The sequence below is a fragment of the Carassius auratus genome, chromosome 47 (assembly GCF_003368295.1).
Source record: "Carassius auratus strain Wakin chromosome 47, ASM336829v1, whole genome shotgun sequence".
NCBI classification, from domain to species: domain Eukaryota; kingdom Metazoa; phylum Chordata; class Actinopteri; order Cypriniformes; family Cyprinidae; genus Carassius; species Carassius auratus.
The window spans coordinates 4,090,123-4,111,573 of NC_039289.1; the positions used below are offsets into that span (position 1 = coordinate 4,090,123).

At 35.4% G+C, this 21,451-nt stretch overlaps 2 protein-coding genes across 2 annotated transcripts in view; one reads left to right on the forward strand and one right to left on the reverse strand.

Annotated features, from left to right (window-relative positions):
* Positions 1–13,563: 13,563 nt before the first annotated feature.
* LOC113064822 (ribonuclease P 21 subunit) lies at positions 13,564–17,005 on the reverse strand. The gene is made up of 5 exons (XM_026235770.1): positions 16,836–17,005; positions 16,664–16,764; positions 16,507–16,589; positions 16,280–16,414; positions 13,564–13,874 (listed from the first exon to the last, which is right to left on the reverse strand). The coding sequence occupies exons 1-5, from the start codon at positions 16,890–16,892 to the stop codon at positions 13,771–13,773; spliced, it is 480 nt and encodes a 159-aa protein (XP_026091555.1). The 5' UTR covers positions 16,893–17,005; the 3' UTR covers positions 13,564–13,770.
* A 977-nt stretch (positions 17,006–17,982) lies between these two features.
* The window catches only part of gpc5b (glypican 5b), a 42,247-nt gene continuing 38,778 nt past the window's right edge, over positions 17,983–21,451 (forward strand). The window contains exons 1-2 of the mRNA XM_026235773.1: positions 17,983–18,375; positions 19,956–20,117. Coding sequence (XP_026091558.1) covers positions 18,207–18,375; positions 19,956–20,117 — 331 coding nt within the window. The 5' untranslated portion in view covers positions 17,983–18,206. The remainder of the gene's footprint in view (positions 18,376–19,955; positions 20,118–21,451) is intronic.

Here is a 21,451-nt window from a genome sequence, read left to right on the forward strand (position 1 = left end):
ATTTGAAAGTAAGTTTATCTATAAGAAAATGACCTCTTTCCTGAAGGATTACAAGCACGGCACTCCTCCACAGTCCTGTGCCTCCTGTGGATTAAAATCACTTTATTCTCATCTCCACCCCAGTGTCGACGTCGAAGAAGTCAATAAGTTTCCACTTGCCCTCACCTCCGAAATCTCTGCAGCAGTAATCTCAATCTTCCCTCTTTCATCCTCTCAAACTATAGAGGAACGTGCTGTGCGCAGCCTGTGGCTCCTCCATATAGTCTGGAAAGATTTCACCCTCCTCCTGCTGTTTTTCTCTTCTCTCCTCCCTCTCTCCGCTCTCCTCCACTTATGCGCAGTCAGGCGTTGGGTGTCAAAGAGGAACGCTCAGCAACAGCTCCAGATAAAGTCCACGTGAAGCTTTCATTTGATCAGAGCTGCGCTGTCACAACTAGACCAAGGGTCTACAAACAGTAGCTCTCTTAGGGATTCCCTCTTTCAGACCTTCAGTTCCTCAGAAGTTCTGCTTCAAATCGTGACTTGTGTAGTGGTCCAGGGGTCTTTGATCTGACAGAGGAAATCTCAGAGAGACTGTGACTGAAACAAAGAGAGTGAGTAAAGGTGTTCAATGCAGAAGCAACCACTGTGTACATCAGGACAAAGATAGTTGTTCTAGATGGGGACCTCATTTGTAAAAACTCATATATTATTACAATTTAAAATACCTATGTTCTTAGGGTTAGGGTTAGTGTTAGGGTTAGGGTTCGGGTTACATTAAAAAAAAAAATATATATATATATATATATATATATATATATATATATAAATATATATATATATGTATGTATTTAAAATAAATATATTTTAAGTGTATTTTATTCCTTTGATGGAAAAGCTGAATTGTCAGCAGCCATTAGTCTTCTTCACATGATCCTTCGGAAATCATCATCTAGTATAAAAATCGCTGCTCAAGAAACATTTATTATCAATCTCAATGCTGAATACAGTCTTGCTGCTTAATATTTTTTGTGGAAACAATAATACATTTAGCCATGCGTTCTTTAAAATAGTTCAAAGGAATATTTTTTTTCTGTAACATTACAAATGTATTTACTGTCACTTTTGATCAATTTAATTTGTCCTTTTTAAAATACTGAATTATAATTATTAGTAAAATGCAAATGTAAATTAATTAAAGCATTAATATCAAAAAAATATGAATGCAGTTTTAACTTCAACCAAAACTAAAGTTCAGTTCAGATCATGTTTTCAGAGCTCTCGTTATACATATGTAGATGTATTGCTGGGGAGGTTCTCGATAGTGAAGAGGAAACCATATGCACGCTATTATGAAAATTGGAAAGAGAGTTAAATATTGTGTTTGATTCGAGGGCTGGGGTCAAAGCTTTCATTTATGAACTAAAGAGGAAGAACAAAGATTTCTGATAGAGATATAAGCATGAAATGAGAAAAAATGAAAGTGTAACTAGCTAAAGATATACCTGCACATTTAAACTCCATTGAAGTAAACCTGAACTGCGAAATAACAGGTGTTTGAGAGCAAATTCGGGACCAAACAAAGCTTTTTATGGCATTTAGTCCAAGCCTGTTAGCTTTCAGCTCATCTATATGCTTGTGCAGTCCTACATGTCGACAAAATCAACTATATGCATTTAACAAACCACATGGGTATGACTGATTATATCAGCCATTATTCATAAACCTTCAAATCAAATAACCACAATGATCGACAATGAATTAAAAATGCACCGAGACTTTGTTGTTAATTATAAAGCATATTACTTATAAATGTCCTCCCAACTTAGATTAGCAGAGCATTAGACAGTCATGAATATTTGACAAGAATCCAGACCATTAGTTCCAACAACGAGAAGCCAATTCCTCCCTTTGTTAATTGGATGTGTTTGATCACTTTCCCTGCCCCCTTCTGAAAAGCACCAGACATCAATCTATATGTGCCACTGAGAGCTATTACAGTAGGCCGAATCGTCTGATAGATGGTAGTCTTTACCATCGAAGTGTCAAAATATGCATCCATTCACAATCACCATGAGACAGTGACTCAGATGAGTACATGGCCATAAATGACCATTAATAAATGATTCAACAGAGCGAGGCGAATTTAAGAAGAATCTGCATACTAATGTACTGCACACTGCTGTTTTTATTTTGGAAAAAAGCTAAATAATATGTAAAACAGAACAGCATGCACTGATAAGCATTATAATCATTTGTATGTAGCATTGCATGCCAAAAAAAAAAAAAAAAAAAAAAATGAGCACGTTGCATGGAGTTTTTTTGAAAATATTTTTCATTGTAATCTAATTTTGTGTGTAGTTTTGGTAATGTTTTAATTAAGAAGAATCTTAAACAATGCAGTTGCTGTTATTTGCAGTTAATTTGTGAGACTGTGTGCAATGCCTTGTGGGATAAAGTACCCAGTGCAGCGGCATAGTGGTTTATATAGTATAAAATAGTATAATACTATGCAATTATAGTATGCTTAACTTTTGGCTGTCTGAAAAGAAATAAGTAATATGCCATTTCAAAAAATATCAAATGCACCAACTAGGTAATCAAATGGGCTGCGTCCAAATTTTTCACTCCGAAAGCACATTTGTCTCGTTTAATGAGCCACTTTAACACAAACTTGGCAAGGAGTACAAAATTACCCTCGGCTTAACCTGAGCAATTACAAGTTCCAAACTTGCCGCAGAATATACTGCACCCCATATCCTCAGCGTAACGAAATGAAACATACCCTTTATGTCTCTTAATTAAATCTGCTAGTTGTAAATGTAAGTGACACTGAGCATCTTCTGTATAGTGTAGAGGGAGGTATAATTCCATTACTGCAAAATACGGGGAAATGCAGATGCAAACTGGGAGCATTCGTAATCGTATTCGATCAGAGAGGCAATAAACAGTGAAAGCAATATAACAAGTGCTCGGACCTCAGCAACATGCATTATACATGGGACCGGGATGCAGTAGGATGAAATACAGAAGTTTTCTGCCTTCTGCTGATGTGTTAATGTAATCCGTGTAAATCTTTCAAAGAGTTTGCTTACAGTGAGTCACTATTAAATAAATCTTGCACTTGAAGTCTTTAAAATTGGAATAAGAGGTGGTACTGCAGTAACCCACAAATACAACGCTTGGATCGTTCCTGCTATGTAGTGCATTTTTATCTGTCTATAATAGATAAAATATTAAACTCACAAATTTTATAAACTGAAAGTAGATTCATTTTGAATTGTAGAATGAGAAATGTCAATTTATATAATATATATATATAAACTTTTTATAATTGGAATGTTTATATATATTATATAACCAATTTATCAATCAATCAATCACCTTTATTCATATAGCACTTTAAACAAAATACATTGCGTCAAAGCACTGAACAACTTTCATTTGGAAAACAGTGTCTCAATAATGCAAAATGATAGTTAAAGGCAGTTCATCATTGAATTCAGTTATGTCATCTCTTCGTACAGTTTAAATTGTGTCTGTGCATTTATTTGCAATCAAGTCAATGATATCGCTGTAAATGAAGTGACCCCAACTAAGCAAGCCAGAGGCGACAGCAGCAAGGAACCGAAACTCCATCGGTGACAGAATGGAGAAAAAAACCTTGGGAGAAACCAGGCTCAGTTGGGGGGCCAGTTCTCCTCTTACCAGACGAAACCAGCAGTTAAATTCCAAATTAAATAAAGACCTCGGAACAAGAGAGAAACAGACAAATATTAGCGTAGATGCCATTCTTCTAATGATATAGCAAATACATAGGGTGTTATGTGAAGTGTTTCCGGTTCCGGTTTACCTAATTAATGCAGCCTAAAAATCCTTTAACGGATTTGGATATTAAAAGCATATTAGTATGTTATGTGTATGCCAGGTTAAAGAGATGGGTCTTTAATCTAGATTTAAAAAGTGTGTCTGCTTCCCGAACAATGTTAGGTAGGTTATTCCAGAGTTTAGGCGCCAAATAGGAAAAGGATCTGCCGCCTGCAGTTGATTTTGATATTCTAGGTATTATCAAATTGCCTGAGTTTTGAGAACGTAGCGAACGTAGAGGAGTATAATGTAAAAGGAGCTCATTCAAATACTGAGGTGCTAAACCATCCAGGGCTTTATAAGTAATAAGCAATATTTAAAAATCTATACGATGTTTGATAGGGAGCCAGTGCAGCGATGACAGGACCGGGCTAATATGGTCATACTTCCTGGTTCTAGTAAGAACTCTTGCTGCTGCATTTTGGACTAGCTGTAGTTTGTTTACCAAGCGTGCAGAACAACCACCCAATAAAGCATTACAATAGTCTAACCTTGAAGTCATAAATGCATGGATTAACATTTCTGCATTTGACATTGAGAGCATAGGCCGTAATTTAGATATATTTTTGAGATGGAAAAATGCAGTTTTACAAATGCTAGAAACGTGGCTTTCTAAGGAAAGATTGCGATCAAATAGCACACCTAGGTTCCTAACTGATGACGAAGAATTGACAGAGCAACCATCAAGTCTTAGACAGTGTTGTAGGTTATTACAAGCAGAGTTTTTGGGTCCTATAATTAACACCTCTGGTTTTTTTTTAATTTAGCAGTAAGAAATTACCCGTCATCCAATTTTTTATATCGACTATGCATTCCATTCGTTTTTCAAATTGGTGGTTACATATAAAGGGTAACATATAAAGCGTGAAGAGTAGCGGCCCTAGTACTGAGCCTTGAGGTACTCCATACTGCACTTGTGATCGATATGATACATCTTCATTCACTGCTACGAACTAATGGCAGTCATATAAGTACGATTATATGATATTTTTATATCATTATATGATATTTTATGCATTTTTCATTGCCTTCTGCTTCCCATGCAGTCTTTTGTAGAATATCTGACAAAACCTTCAGGAAGTGACATCATTTTGGAGGGGAAATAACTACGCAAAAGTTTTAGCAATGCATTTGATGAATTGTGTCATGTTTTGTGGTATTAGGTTTGCCTTTTATAAAAATTCAAAGCATGGTTAAAATAAATATAATAAAAATCATACGAAGTTAAATATAAATTGCTATTTTTGCACATAGTATTTCAGCACAAATTACTAATTAAAATGTTTCAAATATTAATAATATTATTTATGAATTACATTTTCAAATGTTTTATTTATTTATTTATTTTTAAATCAGGACGCAATTTTTTTTTCTGTAATTTTGTCATGTATGAAATCATGTCACAATTTATCAAATGCATTGCTAATACTTTCTGATGGTTTATGTAGTTGCTTTCCCACCAAAATTATGTCGCTATCATGGTTTTGTCTGGTATTCTTTTCTTCTTTTTTTTCAGAATTCCTTCAGAATCAGCCATGAAAGCAATACAGAAAGAGTGTGCAAATAAAAACCAACCATTTCTTAGTGAATTTTTCTCACAGAGTTCAAAAATTACAGGAATGACCCGTCTGTCGATGAAAGGAAAGATTGTGTCTGCAGAAGATTATTGTGTTTTTTTTCCTTTTGTGTGCACAGAGGAAACACTTATTTTCTTGAATGTGCTTTTGTGAGTAAGAGAGATCGGGCTCCAAGCGTTCATTTTTAGCAGTGGCCTACTTCTCTGTCACCATGAAGAATTGTCCTCGGGCATAAGACCTGTTCCTCTTACCTCTCTCCTTCCTTCTTCCCCTCTCTCTCTCTCCCTCGCCCCTTTTTCTCTTTCCATGCACCTCAAGTTTTCACACAAATTCACAGGATATTCAGTAGAGGCTTGTTAAAGGAATTGCTCATCCAAAAATCAGGAGTCTGTCATTATTTACTCACCCTCTATACCTGAATGTTATTTTTTTTCTGCAGAGCAAAGGTATTTTTTAAGAACTGATACACTGAAACTCTTTTCGACATGACAGTTGTCCAAAAAAGTCAACAAAACACTAGAAAACATGCCAGACTCGTGCACAATATTCTAACACTGTCCAAATATGCCTATTTCCGTACTACCGTTTATGCAAAAAACAGTACGTCAAAAGAGCAGTATGTCCTAATTCATATTATTCAAAAAACAGACAGCAAAAAGTATTCAGGAAAACGACTACTGCTTAGATTCTGAAGTTGACATTAAATGGATAATTTACTTTCCCATGAGGCCACAGGAGAGGATATGTAAAAGCAACGTAACGCAACTGACACTAGTAATAATATGGCGTACTAAGTGTGAATTTTATACTACCAATATTAAGAAGTTTCAGCCCCAAATCCTGTTTTACATTGTATACTGTGTGCTAATTGAAAACTGGCTTTGGTAATATAATCTGATATGTTCAAACACGTGAATAAATGCACAATTAGTTAAGGGATTTTCTGTCATCTCTAATCAGGCACCGAACAGAATACAGCTAAGAAAGTTAAACAAAGTGCAAAAGACCGATACTTACTTAAGTTGAGAAAAATACATCATGTACACATGCAACAGAAGATCATAATGCATTTGTGCATTATTTAACATAACTTGATTGTGTGTACGTGTGTGTGAGCTGAGTGGGAGTTCGAGATCTCTGGTTTCTGCCTGGGTAACTGCAGACGAAGATTGCAGACTATGTCGCCCTCAGGCAAATCGAGATTCATTTCAAATGGTTCACCCACAGTGGCAGCTTACAGTACAGTACCTCTCTCTCCGATAATAACTCGTCAACACATACTGTCAGATTTATGGCTAGCAACTGCAAGTTAACATATTGGTTCATTGCATAAATTCCCAGCATGTTTATGGAGGCAGTGTTGGTCCATACGTGAATGGGTCCGTTTGCTGATAAGCATCGAAAAATGTCCAAGCATCTGATTAGAATTGCATACGGCATTGCAAGCAGATTTTTTAAAATGTCGGTGTATGTGTGTGCATGGTTTTTTCAGCATCTGATTTCACTGTTGCTGCATTTTTTAAAACATCATGTAAAATTACATCTGTTTTTCACTGTATCTAGATGACTCGTTATGGTAAATAATCTACAGAATAACGGAATCTATACAGAATCCCAAAATGTAGCTGGAATAGAATTTGAGGAATCAAATACAGAGCAGTTCAAGCAAAGAATGACGGTTACAAAGCATTTTTCGCTTTGTTCATTCAACAAACGAACGGAAAAACAAACAAAAGTGAACGTGTAGCGCAAAAAGTGTAGTCTGGTTTGTGAACAAATGACTAATGAATTGGTTCTTTTTAGTGCAACCAGTGTATTGTTCGGTAGATTTCTGCACTTTGTTCCAGTTGAACAGAAAAAAATGCATTGTGTGTAAATTTGCATCATAAGCATATACACACACAGCACAATGTCAGCATAAATAGCATCCGAGTCTATGATTATTGCTCTGCAATTAAATGGAAAGCAATCACGTGGTTGTTGAGAACCATCACATCACAGGCAGTTTATTTTTAACGAGCCTACTTGATTAATCGCAGTAGTTTCTAGAAATCTCTAGGAAGGCTGCCTCTGACCCACAAAAATAATTCCAACCCCTCATCTTTTCCCGAGTTTTATGGTGCTCGTATTAAAAAGTCATGAGAAGACTTGCTAAAAATGCATTCGGCCGCATCAAATTAGCCTAATTAATGTTGTGTAATGCATGTGTCCCTGCATGCACCACTGCATTCTGTGTTGCTTGTGTTCTCTCTTCCTCTAGCCAACCGCTAGGATTCAGGAGCTGTTGAAAATAATGTGCAGTGGCACCTAAAAGGTTGTAGACACATACTTAAAAATGCATTGCATAATTCGATATCAAAACAAGTGGCATTTATTTTAAAGCTAGCGTTAGCATTTCACATAAAGTAGTTTTCTAGGTTTTTAAAGAGTAAAACAAAAGATACCCTTGTGAAAAAAAAGCACATTTCATTGCATGTTAATTGCGGTTAAATTAAAATGTCATAGTTTTAATTGATATTAAATGCAATTGGTTGAACTTTAAAGTGCTTTTTTGCTTTATTTAAAGGAATAGTTAATAGTTACTTAATCTCAGGTCTTCGTCAGAATGAGAGTCCAAACAGCTGATAAAAACATCACAATAATCCACAGAACTCCAGACCATAAATTAACGTCTTATGAAGCTAAAAGCTGTGTGTTTGTATAACACAAATCCATCATTAAGATGCTTTTAACTTAAAACAGTTGCTTCTGGCTGAAATATGCATCCGCTATCCCTTAGTATATTGCTTTCTCCTGTGAAAAGGTGGTCAGTCACATCTGAATCAGGAGAGAAACATGCACAGATCTGTTCTGTCTAGTTTCGGCTATAGACTATAATGGAGCAGCGCATGTAGCCTTTGCAGAGTAGGAAATCCCATAATACTTTGAGATGAGCTGAGGGAAAAAAACGAATCCAAGATGGCAGACAAGAGACTTACGGTATATCAAGAACATATTTTAAGTTTTAAAATAGATAATTTCACCAATTATCTGTTCGTCTGATGTATAGGAATGCTCAGTGTATTTTGTGATTAGCTTAGCAACATGCTAACGGCAAACTCCACTGAAATCAAATGTTTGTTGAATTCTCTTTGTGGAATTGCCCGTGTAGAACACTTTAAAGGTTTTGAAACTGAGGTCAAACACATTTTGGACATGTTTTGGTTGTCAAATGTTCGTGAAGCCTGAGGGAAAACTCAAACAATCATCTAAAGATCAAAAAGTCACTGCAAAAAAAATGGCCCAGACAAGTAAAGTTGTGAAAGGTCTCGCAGCATTTGTTTACAAATGCCACTCATTCATTTTTAACTAACTTAGCTCTAAACCTCCAGTGTCGAAATAACTTTTTGGGCCATGGTATTTTGAAGTGGCGCTGAAAAAACTGCCACTGTTGTCGTTTCAGTATTCAAGACATATTTTTAGATTATGTTTACCCAGCAGATCAGAACATCTTTGATCAAAATATGTCTCTTCTTCTGGCATTTTGATAGACAGTCTAAGCTATAAATGTTTTACTAAGTAACTGTTATTCAAAATAAAACAAAAAGAGATATGTTTGTTGCAGGCAGAAGGAAAATGTGAATTATATATATATATAGAGAGAGAGAGAGAGAGAGATGCAGGACGCAATGATATACAGAAAAACAAAAATCACAAGTGTGGGAATACCATTAATCAGACATATGTAATCATTGATAACATTTGCTAAAGCTGAATCTGGCTCATTAACTCTCCAGGGACAGTGAGCACAGAGGCCCAAACAGATGTTTACCAAAGCATGCTTTCCCATCTCTTCAACCTTTCCTTTCCTCTGTACTTCATCTTCAAAGCTCGGAGGGGGCAACCGCCCACACATTTGCATACATTTGCATACCTGAAGGAGCATGTTAATTTGAGGCAGCTGTTGGCGTAACTGAGTAAAATGAAGGAGAGGAGGGAGGTCTTCTAGACCTGTTGCGGGAGACTAATGAAAGCCTGTCCCCCTGTCGAGGGATGAGAGACCACTTTGGATGGAAATCCGTAAAAAATATATTTTTTAGACGTATTTTAGTGGCATCTTGCAGAAGTACATAATAAGGTCTTTCCACAAATATGGCAGAATTTTGTTGTGAGAGGTACTAGATATATATTGTGGAACAATGTGTATGTATAGGCCTATGTGTGTGTGTGTGTGTATAGTTATAAATAATGGAAAAATAATAAATCAATATAAATGAATCAAAAGTACAGAAATTCAAATCAATAAAGAATTAATTATATACAGCCTGATGATGAATTAAAACCATAAATAATTTACTTTATATATAATTACAGATACATATAGTTAAAAAGATAAGAATCAAAATAAATAAAAGTGGCAACTTATATATATATATATATATATATATATATATATATATATATATATATATATATATATATATATATATATATAATTTTTTGTGTATATACTGAAGCACTTAATGCATTATTATTATGTACGTATACACTTTTTTTTTGCATTCAGGAAATTTATTTATTTATTTTTTTTGGTGTAAAATGGCAGCAAACCACTGTTTTGTTTCTCTCAGAGATCAATATATAAAAAGGTGAAGAAAATATTGCTCCATAAACTCATCCAGAACAACATTCACAGCTTGCTCTTCGTTTAATAGTGCCTCATAAACTATAAAGGCTCGTGTAGCGGGTCTCGTAAAAAGCCAGTAATTATGCTTATGATAATGGCAGTTTTCCTACAAGACCAGTTTCATTGTCCAGCGCCCATCTTCAGAAGATACAATTGATTTTGCACACTGCTATATTTAAAAGATATTTAAATATAAAGAGATAAGCGCCTGACGCTTTCACATCTGTGCATCCTCCAATACATTCTTGCCACATTTTCCCATCTAATTTTTCTTGTGACTAATACCACTTGCCTACGAGTGCTTATGGGTAATCACAGTTGGCAGCCTCAGCTGTGTTGTGGATAATCTTTTTAGCTCTTTTCTTGTTCTTGTTCAATTTGTAGGAGTGCTGTGGATCCAAACCAGCCAATAAGCAGGCCAATAATTGCAGAGATGTTTTGTGAGGGTTTGTGAAAGCTTGGCTCGGTTTTATCATTTATCAATAAATGTAAATTATTAAAGTGTTTATGGCTTGCTGACACTCAGTACACTGCACCCCAGTCTGTAACATCAGTACAGTGCTGCCAAGCACAGAATATGTTTTGTCAAGGCTTTTATGAAAGTATTTATTCATTCTGCGAATGCAACTCGGTATGATGTACGGAAAGAAAAATATTGCCCATAATAATCTATAAAACATAATCTGCTTTGAAAAACTGGCTACTTTATGAATGTTATACATGGCTATTTCAGTTTGTTTGTAATTTTAAATGATTGGTTTCTTTCTGGTTTATAAGCTGTTTGATTGATTACATAATTTTTTATTATTATTTTTGTAATTTTTTAAACGTTTGTGGAAAAAAGCCTAATAATAATTATTATTATTATTATTATTATTATCATTATTACTATTCATTTATTTATTTCGTATAACATGCCCTTGAGTGTTTGAAAAGAGACACATTTTATTTTTTATTTTTAAGTGTGCGTGTTTGTAAGGAGACATTCATTGTTTGAAAATAATAATTATTATTATTATTTAGTTATGTAATTTTATATTGTGTAAGGTGTCCTTGAGTGTCTGAAAGGAGCCAAATAATTTAATTTGCATAAGTCCTTCAGTATTTTAAAAAAATATTTATTTATTAATCATTTTATATTTATTTACTTACGTGATATAATATTGTGTAATTGGTCCTTAAATGTTTGAAAAAAAAAAAATCTATTTTATTTGTTTGTTTGTCGTGTTAAGTGTCACAAAAAGAGCTAAATAAAATATATATATATATTTTTTGTTTATTATTATTGTTATTTACACCTTCAAGTGCACAGGTTTAAACATGACATAAAAAGGAAACTTTTTTGTTTTATGTTTCATGTCAATCCAGTCTCTTCCCATTTAATTGGATGTTTTTTGTCAAAATAACCTGCAGTGGACCAACCTCAAATGGATGTACGTACTGTATAGTGCGATTATAATACCAAAAATACTTCACTGCTTCAGATAAATGCAGTACGTTATTTGTGGCCTGATATTTTGTGCTCTAATATTCCTGTTTTTGTCCAATTCCCAGTGCTGCCAAAAACGATATTGCTATTGGGCATGCATAATATTTCTGACAACACAGAAATGGTTTTGTTTTCCCACAGATGGAACATGGCAGACTTAAAATCAGTCTACAGAAATGTCATAGCACTGAGAGCACGGGTCAGTTCATTTCCTGGAGCACATTTTCATAGCATATTGAACAGTTGTGCACCAACAATATATACTGCCAATATGCACCCTGCAGAGGATACCAATGACTTAGCATCTCTAGAGTCATATGTCAGCTTACGTTTCGAAGCATGCTGCAGTATAAATGTTGGTTATTAATTTCAGCCTAACAGTCATTCTAAATTTCCCCTCGGGGGTCAATAAAGTGACTTTATAAACAAATCCAGTCTCGTTGGAGGAGCCAAATTCAAAGGAATTTGTAAAATGACCGATGTGTGCATGCATGGTTGCACCTCGATTGGATTTTATATTAATATTCCACAGCTGCGACAAACCATTAGTCTCACAAAGATATATGCAGGTCACATTTCTACCCAAAATCCAAAGCAGAAAAACTTTTTTTTTTAAATCAGATATTTTTTGCATAATAAAATAAGCCCTTTTTTCCCCCATCATGACAGTTAAGGCTTATATACTCCTTAAATTCTCATTACAGTAATGTGACTGGGCATTTTTTACTTTCAAGACCATTCATTCATTTACATAGATTTTCATATATATTTATATTCAAAAATATGGTATAATAATTTTGGGCAGAAGTGAAAATTTGAGGTGAAAACGTACACAAAATAATAATAATAATCCTCAAAGGGATTAATTTTCATTGTAAAAATATGATTTCAAAAATAATTAAGATAACAGGTTTTAAAATATAAGATTAGGAAAATCATCACTATATCATTAAATTACTTAAATGTTGTTAAATGTTTAATATTATAAAAAATTGCTTATTTTATAATTCTTTATGTGTGTGTATATATATATATGTGTATATATGGAGACGTGAAAATACTAGAAAGTATGAGTCATTTCATCAAAAACTTTTTCAACCTTTCTTTCACCTCTGATGCTCCTCGATACAGCTCCAGTCCATATCATCATCATTTAGCACGATTCCTCAACCACATGATTTTAATTTCTAATGCACTCCTTCTGACATTATGTGACGCAAATGGAATTAAATCCTGTCTTCCCATGCATCTTTTTCTGGCCTTCAGGGCAACTGATTCGTTCTCTAATGAGAGGAAGTGGGAGGGGTTCTTCGGCTTTGACGAAGCCTCTTGGTGCTACTTTCCATATTGACAAGCAATATAGATAAATATCCTCGGGACTGCGCATTTTCAGCAAGATCCATATCCCATCCAATTAACAACATCAGCACTAACTGAATTACACTCATACATGTGTAAATGTCTTAATAATCGCCAGGGTGCAGGATATCATGAATATGCAACATCACTTGCACATCTAACATTTGAAGCATGACACTAAAGAGGTTGTGCATGCATATGTTAATAATTCATGAACGCGCAAAAGAGTAGCCTTTTGTTCTCATCAAAAACTTCAAAAGTACAAATATCAAAACTTTTAAACCCGATATGGGATGTAAAAGTGTGACCCTGAGATCAAGACACTATCAGAGTTCAACTGACTGGGAAAAAAAAAAACACTAAGGCCTTTTAGAAGCTGTATTCGAAACATTGTTCTAAAACGCATTCAAGTTACTACTAAATGTGAGGCATGTGTCTAATTGATGGTTTGGATAAAGAGGTAATTTAGCAACAGTAGATCAATGCATTTTTATGCAGGCAACTGAATTCCCACCAGGTTTCCATATGCTCCCGGTGATAAAAGAAACCGCTTCTGTTGCAGGAAGCTGTGTAGAGTTCAATGATATTAATGTATGCATAAAAGAACAGAATAAAATCCATTAGCAATGTAAATCAGCCACTTTATTGCAATTCAAAAAATCCACTCAAAGCCGAAGAAAAACAATATTGCACATCAATATTTCTATCAAAATAAAAATTTGTTTTTGAGCAAATCTAAAGACTGCAAAAACAAACAATAATAAAATAAAAATACCACCCCTTAAAGTTAACTTTATCTAGTTATATCAATGCATGTACAGTTTACTAAAGTGTCATGAAGGTTTAGTCAGATTTGTTTGAGTCTTCGCTATTTTGGACGATGAGCCAATATCATTTTTTTTCTCTTGGGTTGTGGACTTTGAAGAAGGACCAGCATCTGCAGACAGAAGAATAAAAGATACTGTACAGTGGGTATGGAAAGTATTCAGAAAGTATTTGCTCGGACATTTGATTTTGTTTTTTGTGAAGAGCTGTCTGTAAGGACCGAAATAAACAGAATTGAATTCAATTTTCTATATTAGAGGCCAGATACAATGCTAAAGGTGAATTGTGTCATTTGTACAAAATTGTGTATGATATATGCGCTCTTATATAAATAATATTTTATGTATATTATTAAATTGATGCAAAAAAAAAATTGTCAAACATCTGTTGTTCTGTTGTTGTTTTTTCAGTTATCTTACAAACCAACTGGTTAACCAATCAATTTTGCATCCCATTAGGCGATTAGCCTATTAGCTTAGCATAAAGATAGCAATGTAACCTGCAAGTGTAACAGAATAACTAATTACCCGGCAATTTTAACATACAACTAAAGAGATTAAATTGCTAGATTAGTATCACTAGCCAATTAGCCTGCTATCTTAGCTTTGACTGCTACAAATGGGTATATCAGAACTCAAAAACTTTAGCTGGTTAGCTGATTAGCTCGATCACTAGCTACCACTTCACTGCTACAAATGGGAACACTGGTTTTCTTCAGTTAGTTAATCAATTAGCTTTGCTTGCTGTTAACCGATTAGCTTGGTATCCTAACATAGCCGTAACAAATTAGCCTGAAAGATTAACCTATCACTAGCCAATTACCCTGTTAGCTTATATTTCACTGTTACAAACAGGAGCATTTGGTGTGTTTTTCTAGATAGTTCACTTGCTAGCTGATTAGTTTGACAGTTTAGCATATCATTAGCTGATTAACCAGCTAGCTTAGATTTTACTGCAACAAACAGGATAATTTGTTGTTGTTTTTTTTTTAATTCTGTTAGCTATTATTCTGCTATTATATTAGAATAGCATATATTAGTCACTTAACTTGCTAGCTTAGCTTTGACTGCTTAAACAAAACAAAAAAACTTGGAAATATTTTAGTACAAATTTGGGACAAACAAATTTAATTGAGGATATATGAAAGCTTAAAATAGATTTTGAAATTGATATTTTCTACAGGTCTGTTTGACCTTCTGAAGTTTGACAAATTAAGTTATATTAAAGGTCCCATGACAAGAATATTTCACTTTACAAGGTTTTTTAACATTATTATTAGTTTCCCATAGCCTGTTTATGGTCCCCCAGTGGCTAGAAATTTCGATAGGTGTAAGCCAAGCCATGGGTGTCCTGCTCTGCCTTTGAGTAAACGAGAGCTCAGACGGGCCAATCTAGAATCTTCCCCTTATGTCGTCATAAGGGGAAAGGTTACCTCCCCTTTCTCTTCTTTGCCCACCCAGAGAATTTGGAGAAAATGGATTACATTTATTTTTCACATTTAATTCGGTCTCAATGTCAGCACAGGCGTTACAGACTTTTACGATATGGATTCGACAGCACCGGTACAAACAGTGAGTAACAGTGTTCATTAATGCCTGATCTGTGATCAGTGATTTCTGATGTGTAGCTAATTACTCTCTTTCTAAAAGGACTTTCTTTCGAAATCGTTAAATACGGTTTATGCATCAGTGAATCAAGCCAGTGACGAAACGATCAACTTCACACACTGTTTCTCTTAGTAGCATGAAACAAATATGTTATTTAAATTGTGATTAAACTACAGAGAGCGATCAAAGTATGCTCCCTTTATTTTGTTCGGAGCTGTCAATCACACATCGCGAGTCTATCTGCACACTTGCCCAAACTGTCGTTATAATGAATGACGCTGTTCTGCTGCACAACAAAGCTCTTACTGTTATTCATGTCTGTGTTTGCTGTTAGTTGTGGTGAAAGCATTTTGTGGGAGAAAACGCGTTGCAATGACGAGATCATTGCATTCACGCGATAAACATACTTTGTCTACTCAATGCTATAAACAACACTTCCAACTGATTCGTTTATCTCGACAGCTGTAATAGTAAAAAAAAAAAGAAAAACTTGTAAAAGTATTTGAGAGGGGTTCCACATGTAATAGGCATTTTAAATGCAAATATGTCAGCCAATCACAAAAACTGTTATTTACTCTGAGTCTCTCAGCAGACACGCCCCCTTCAAACAGAGCATTCAAGCCAGAGGACTAAAATCAGGATATAAAAATGCCTTTTAACTCTAAATTTTAAATGTAAAAATCATACTTACAGTATACAGTACACCTCAGGAAACATCCAAAAACATTAATAAAAAAATAATCCACATAATGGGACCTTTAAAAAAATGTCTTCCTAGCTTTATACACCTAGGATGACTCGAGGGTGAGTAAATAATGGAGTTTTGTTACATTTATGGTTGAACTATCCTTTTAAGTAAGAAAAAAATTATGACAAAAACTGTTCAAAGACAGCCGCTGGTCATCTTTACCTCGTGAAGTCTGGTTTTCTAGTTGAGCCTCAGGTTGATCCACCCACAGTTTGTGTTTTGGGTTGTTTGGGAATTTTTTGGTCAGTCCACAGCTTAAACATCGCACAATAGTCTTACGTTGTCGCCTGGGTCCTCCTTCAATATGAAGATATAATATACATTGTTGATGCTTTAAAAATATAGATAAATAGAGAGAGAGAGAGAGAGAGAGAGAGAGAGAGACTTACTTTTTTGTCGTACAGTTGATGTGACACCTGGTATTAGTAAAGTGCAGCATTTTTTGCAAATGGTTCTCTTTACTGATGGATCTCTGGAAGGAAACGAAGCGTCATCGTTTATATTCGTTTATTTAACATCCGCAATATTAACGAAAAAGCCACTCACTGTCTGAGCACCAGTCGTTTGGAGATGGTCTTCTGTGTGAAGCAGTAAAATCTTGCCAGTTCGATGTTCTCTGGATTTTGAGCCAAAACGCAATGAGCAGCCTGGGATCCATCATGAGAAAACATCATGAGAAGATATTTAACTTAATTAAACAGAACACGACCTCACTTACCTGATAGAGGAAGTTCAAGCGTTGATATGCTTCTTTATCTTTTATATTCCCGGCCATGTTTCTTTATAGACGTTTTTCTGTGTTTAAAACTACAAAGTGTGAACTTGTGCTGCATATCATGACAACAGCATGCTGGTTTTATTCCTTCTGCTTCTCAGCGGCCGGTAAAATCACTGTATTTTTGCGGTATATCGCCATCTAGTGGAACAGCGATGAAACGATATATTTTTTCTAATGCTATGTGAGATAACCAAACTGCGCCTCAGAGCGGCTTGACAATTCTATTGCGTTTCTGGTCTTGGGGTTTGTAGCTGTATGCATAGTTAGAGCTGAATATTGGCATGCATATATAGCTTATTATTATTTATCTGCTGTATGCACGGTCTATGTGTTGAAAATGTGCATCATTGATTTTCATTGAAATTGCTAGGAGAGCATTTAATATTCAGTAGACACAATCGAGTGGTTGTTTAAACCTATTTTCATCTATTTCCCATTTTAATTGTAATATTTTATATCAATGTTTTAAAGAATGTTGTGAAAAGTATATGTGCTTTTGGAATTAGGTGTTTAAAAAATATATTTAAAATGTCCAAAATTGTTGTAACCCTTTAACTGCCCCGCCAAGAAAAAGGCATTTGAAAAAAAAACAATTCTCCTTCTCTTATCTCCTTATGTCGCTCGTTACCATCCTCGATGTATACACATCCCATAATTTTTTTAAATATTGCACTCTACCTAAATGGTTGATATGTCACTTTATGGTATAAGTACCGGAATTCGTACACATACTATGGAAATAATAAACTATGGAAAAAAAATAACTATAATACCAATTTATTTAACAATATAATCAAAATAAAATAGTTTTGTTTGTTGAATCTTCTTTATATTCTTTATATTGCAAAAGAACCAAGAACAGTTCACATGGCAGGAATGATTTCTTTCTCTCTGGCATCCAATTTTATCTATCTATCTATCTATCTATCTATCTATCTATCTATCTATCTATCTATCTATCTATCTATCTATCTATCTATCTAGGGGAGGGGAGGGGGTCTGAAGTGGGTGTTGGGGGCACAAAACTACCATTCAGAAGTCTCTTTCTCCACACTGGGAGAGAGAGAGAGAGAGAGAGAGAGAGAGAGAGAGAGAGAGAGACCTTCCTCACATGTCTCCAGACCATTCTGTCAAATCACGCAACATGTGAAGCCCCTGCGATCCAACAGCCCGTAAAACGTTCTCTCTGGATACTTAATTAAGCGGCTTTAAATGTGCATCTATTCCGGATAACACTTTTGACTTGTCTTGGGGGCTTTTATCTTTCTGATACATTGGCTCAGAGGGCTTTCTGTGGACTGAGATGGTGCAATGCTCCGCGGGACAGCACCGCGTGTATGTTGGCTGTGGATCCTGCTCTCCAGTGTGTTGATCTGGAGAGTTCACTGCGCCAGCGCGCAGAGCTGTCATGAGGTTAAAACCGCTTTCCAGCTGCGCCAAGTCGGTTCATTAAGATTGGTTCCGGAGACCGCAGCAACAGGTTCGTTTATTAATACCGAGGCTTACTGTGAGAAGCAGTGCAGCCTATTATATATCTGACCATTCATATTCTCCATACTATTTACAATGGTTTATTATTTTTATTCAGAGGTTATTTGTTTCTTTATTGATTCATTCTACACAATTATTGCTCAAGAAAAAAAGTTACAGCCAATTTAACGCACTGACCAATAGATAGGGGCATGTTGTCACAATGGTTTAAGCGGTCGTAAAGTTAGACATTAAAAAGTTAACTAAATTTAAGCCGTTTAATTATCACGGGAATGCAAAACAATGCATGGAAATAGTATAGAAAAATAACAAAACGTTACGTTGTAATTAAGAATAAATGTAAATGCATGGGTTGCCGCAAACTTACGTGTCTGAAAAATGCACGTGACCTTTTCATTAAAAAAAAAAAGTTTATACTGTGACTTAACCTTTTTTTCTTTTTCATTTTTCTTTTCTTTTTTTGTGGCCGTTTTGACCACCTTTTCCATTTAATTTAATTAAATTTAATTAGGTCAGGTGGTTTAGTTTTTAGGTAATCTTAACTGCATTTAGGCCCATAATGCTTTTAATAAAGAATAAGAATATTTTGTTTAAAAATGTGAGTTTGTTTATATGAGTTGCAGCATGTCAGAAAGTGGCATTGGACAAAAACGATCCAGAAAATATTTACATATCAATTTATAAGTATCCCAACATTTGCATTGATTAGACATGTTGTACTATGTCAACTGAAAAAAGTCAAATAAGTCATTTCGATGACAGAGCATAAATCAGAAATGCCAGTGTGTTGACAAAATGAACGTGACCGTAGGACAGGCTGTCAAATGTTTTTCATGTTCCACATTTCTTGTTCAATCAAAAGCACATTCCTGAATAGAAGTCATCTCAAAAATGTTTGGGAGTTGCTATGAAATTGTAAGCTGGGCATATATTCGGTTTGTCTCAAGTTCTTGTTTATGGAAAGGATACAAGATGTATTCTTAGTATGCAAGTTCATGGGTCCATGCCTATTGAGAGGTGACAGAGTTCAGCAGAATGCCGGTAATCACAGTCAGCTGTTCTAATGCATGTCTTATGGGGTCCCGTCAGTGTAAATTTGGTCACATAGGATAGGGCATGGAAGATATCGTCTGTCTCTATCACATGTGCTGTGCTCTCTTACATGCACCTTCTTGCCATAAAACCACTGTTATTTTGGACACACATGATTATTTCAAAGACAAAATGCTCATTGTAGTTTAAAATAACTTTTTGTAGTAGCTGTAACATTTTTGTTGAGTCACTTTGTTTTTTTTTCCCTTAATTTTTGAGTGTTGAAAGGTCACTAGGTTCAACCACTAATATATATATATATATATTTGAACAATTACAATATGCAAAACCTAATCTGAAATGGCAAAAATGAAAAAAGATAACATACCAAAAACTGGTACCACTGAAATCCATTATCACAACTTTATCGCAAGACTTGATTAAAGACAGACATAGTTTGGAAAGGTTTTGTTAAGGTTTCAAGTAGTCCAAAATGTCCCTAGCATTGAATCCCCTTCTATGATCAATCCTCCATAGATGCAGATCTTCTCATCTGCAAACACCAGGGTCCCACGTGCTGCACCCGCAAGATGGAGGAGAGCTACTACGCTGCTGCCCAGAGAGACACACTCCAGAACATTCTCTCCTATAGCTTCGAACTCAAATATCTCATCCTGGGCCATGCCTCTTCCTTCCAGGGTACGTATAGATATCAAGTGAAGCTCACTGGTTGAATAAATACTAGGCCGTGTGCTTTTTGCATTTGTTACAGGAGTAAGAGGGCATGGGATCAAGTCCCTGCCACAGCAGGTTCACTGCATGCTGTTGCTTTGTACTCATGTATGGGAGACACTGGGGTGATGTTATGAATCGTACACTGTGACTTTTCCAAGGGTTGCATTCAGACTTGCTTTTAGTCCACTGAATGCTCCTTTATCTGTCTGAGCTCTCCTGTGAAGCAGTACATGTGCTTTTTAGAGAATTTGATTGGCGCTTTAGGATTAGGACAAGGCCTTTTTTAGAATCAGTGTTTGCATAAAATGTACAAAAAGATGTTTCTCGCACACACACACACTTTTACTGACTCCATGCATGTCATTATTTACTCCAGTGCATTTTTATGTATTACATAAGACGTTCTAAACCATGATAGCTTCAAATTTGCAACTCGAAGTCCTCCCAACCAAATATTTAAGTTCATCCAATTTGTCCGCCCAGACTTGCACAAAACCCCTTTCAGGTTCACAGGGAAAGGGCACTGTTGCCATCCCCTCTGTCTTTGCTGCCAGCCGAGTGAATATTTAACAAGTTAAAAGCAAACAAAAAGAAAAAATGTCGAATTTCTCGGCGTATCCGCGGAGATCCGTCTCAGTGCACTTCAATGTATTGCTCTATAATGAGAGCTTTTGAAAAGATCAGTTGTTCTTTTCTGCTGCTTTTCGCATGGTTTTAGCTGGTGTCCAGTTGAAAAGAAAGAAGGTCTGCGAAGTGTTTTTCATTCCCACGTGAAGGAGGATTTTTAATGGAGACCGCTTTTTGTCTATATGCCTGTGTGTTTAAGGGTAAAGTAATAATTCAAGTATGAATCTTGTGGACTCTCTTGGTGCTGTGTCTAAGGGTTAGTTCACAAAAAAACTTCGGTAGCACTTTATTTTACAGTCCTGTTCCCCATTTACATACTATGTACTTATTATAGTAATTACAATAACTATGTAATAACTAGGTACTAACCCTGAACCTACCCCTAAACCTAACCCTACCCCATGTGTTACCTTGTATTACCAGAACTTTCTTAGATAAATACACTGTAAGTACACTATAAGTACATGTAAGTACACGTACTGTAAAATAAAGTGCAACCAAAACTTCTGTTCTTACCAGTATGATTCTCTTTATTCCATGGAAGACAAAAGTAGCTTTCAGTATATCTCTGTCTCTTAGTCTTAATGGGGACAAGGACTGTCTGTCAAGGTCCAAAAACTACACCAATGATGAGACATGTGAGAACCAGAGATGTTTAAGTTTGCTGACAT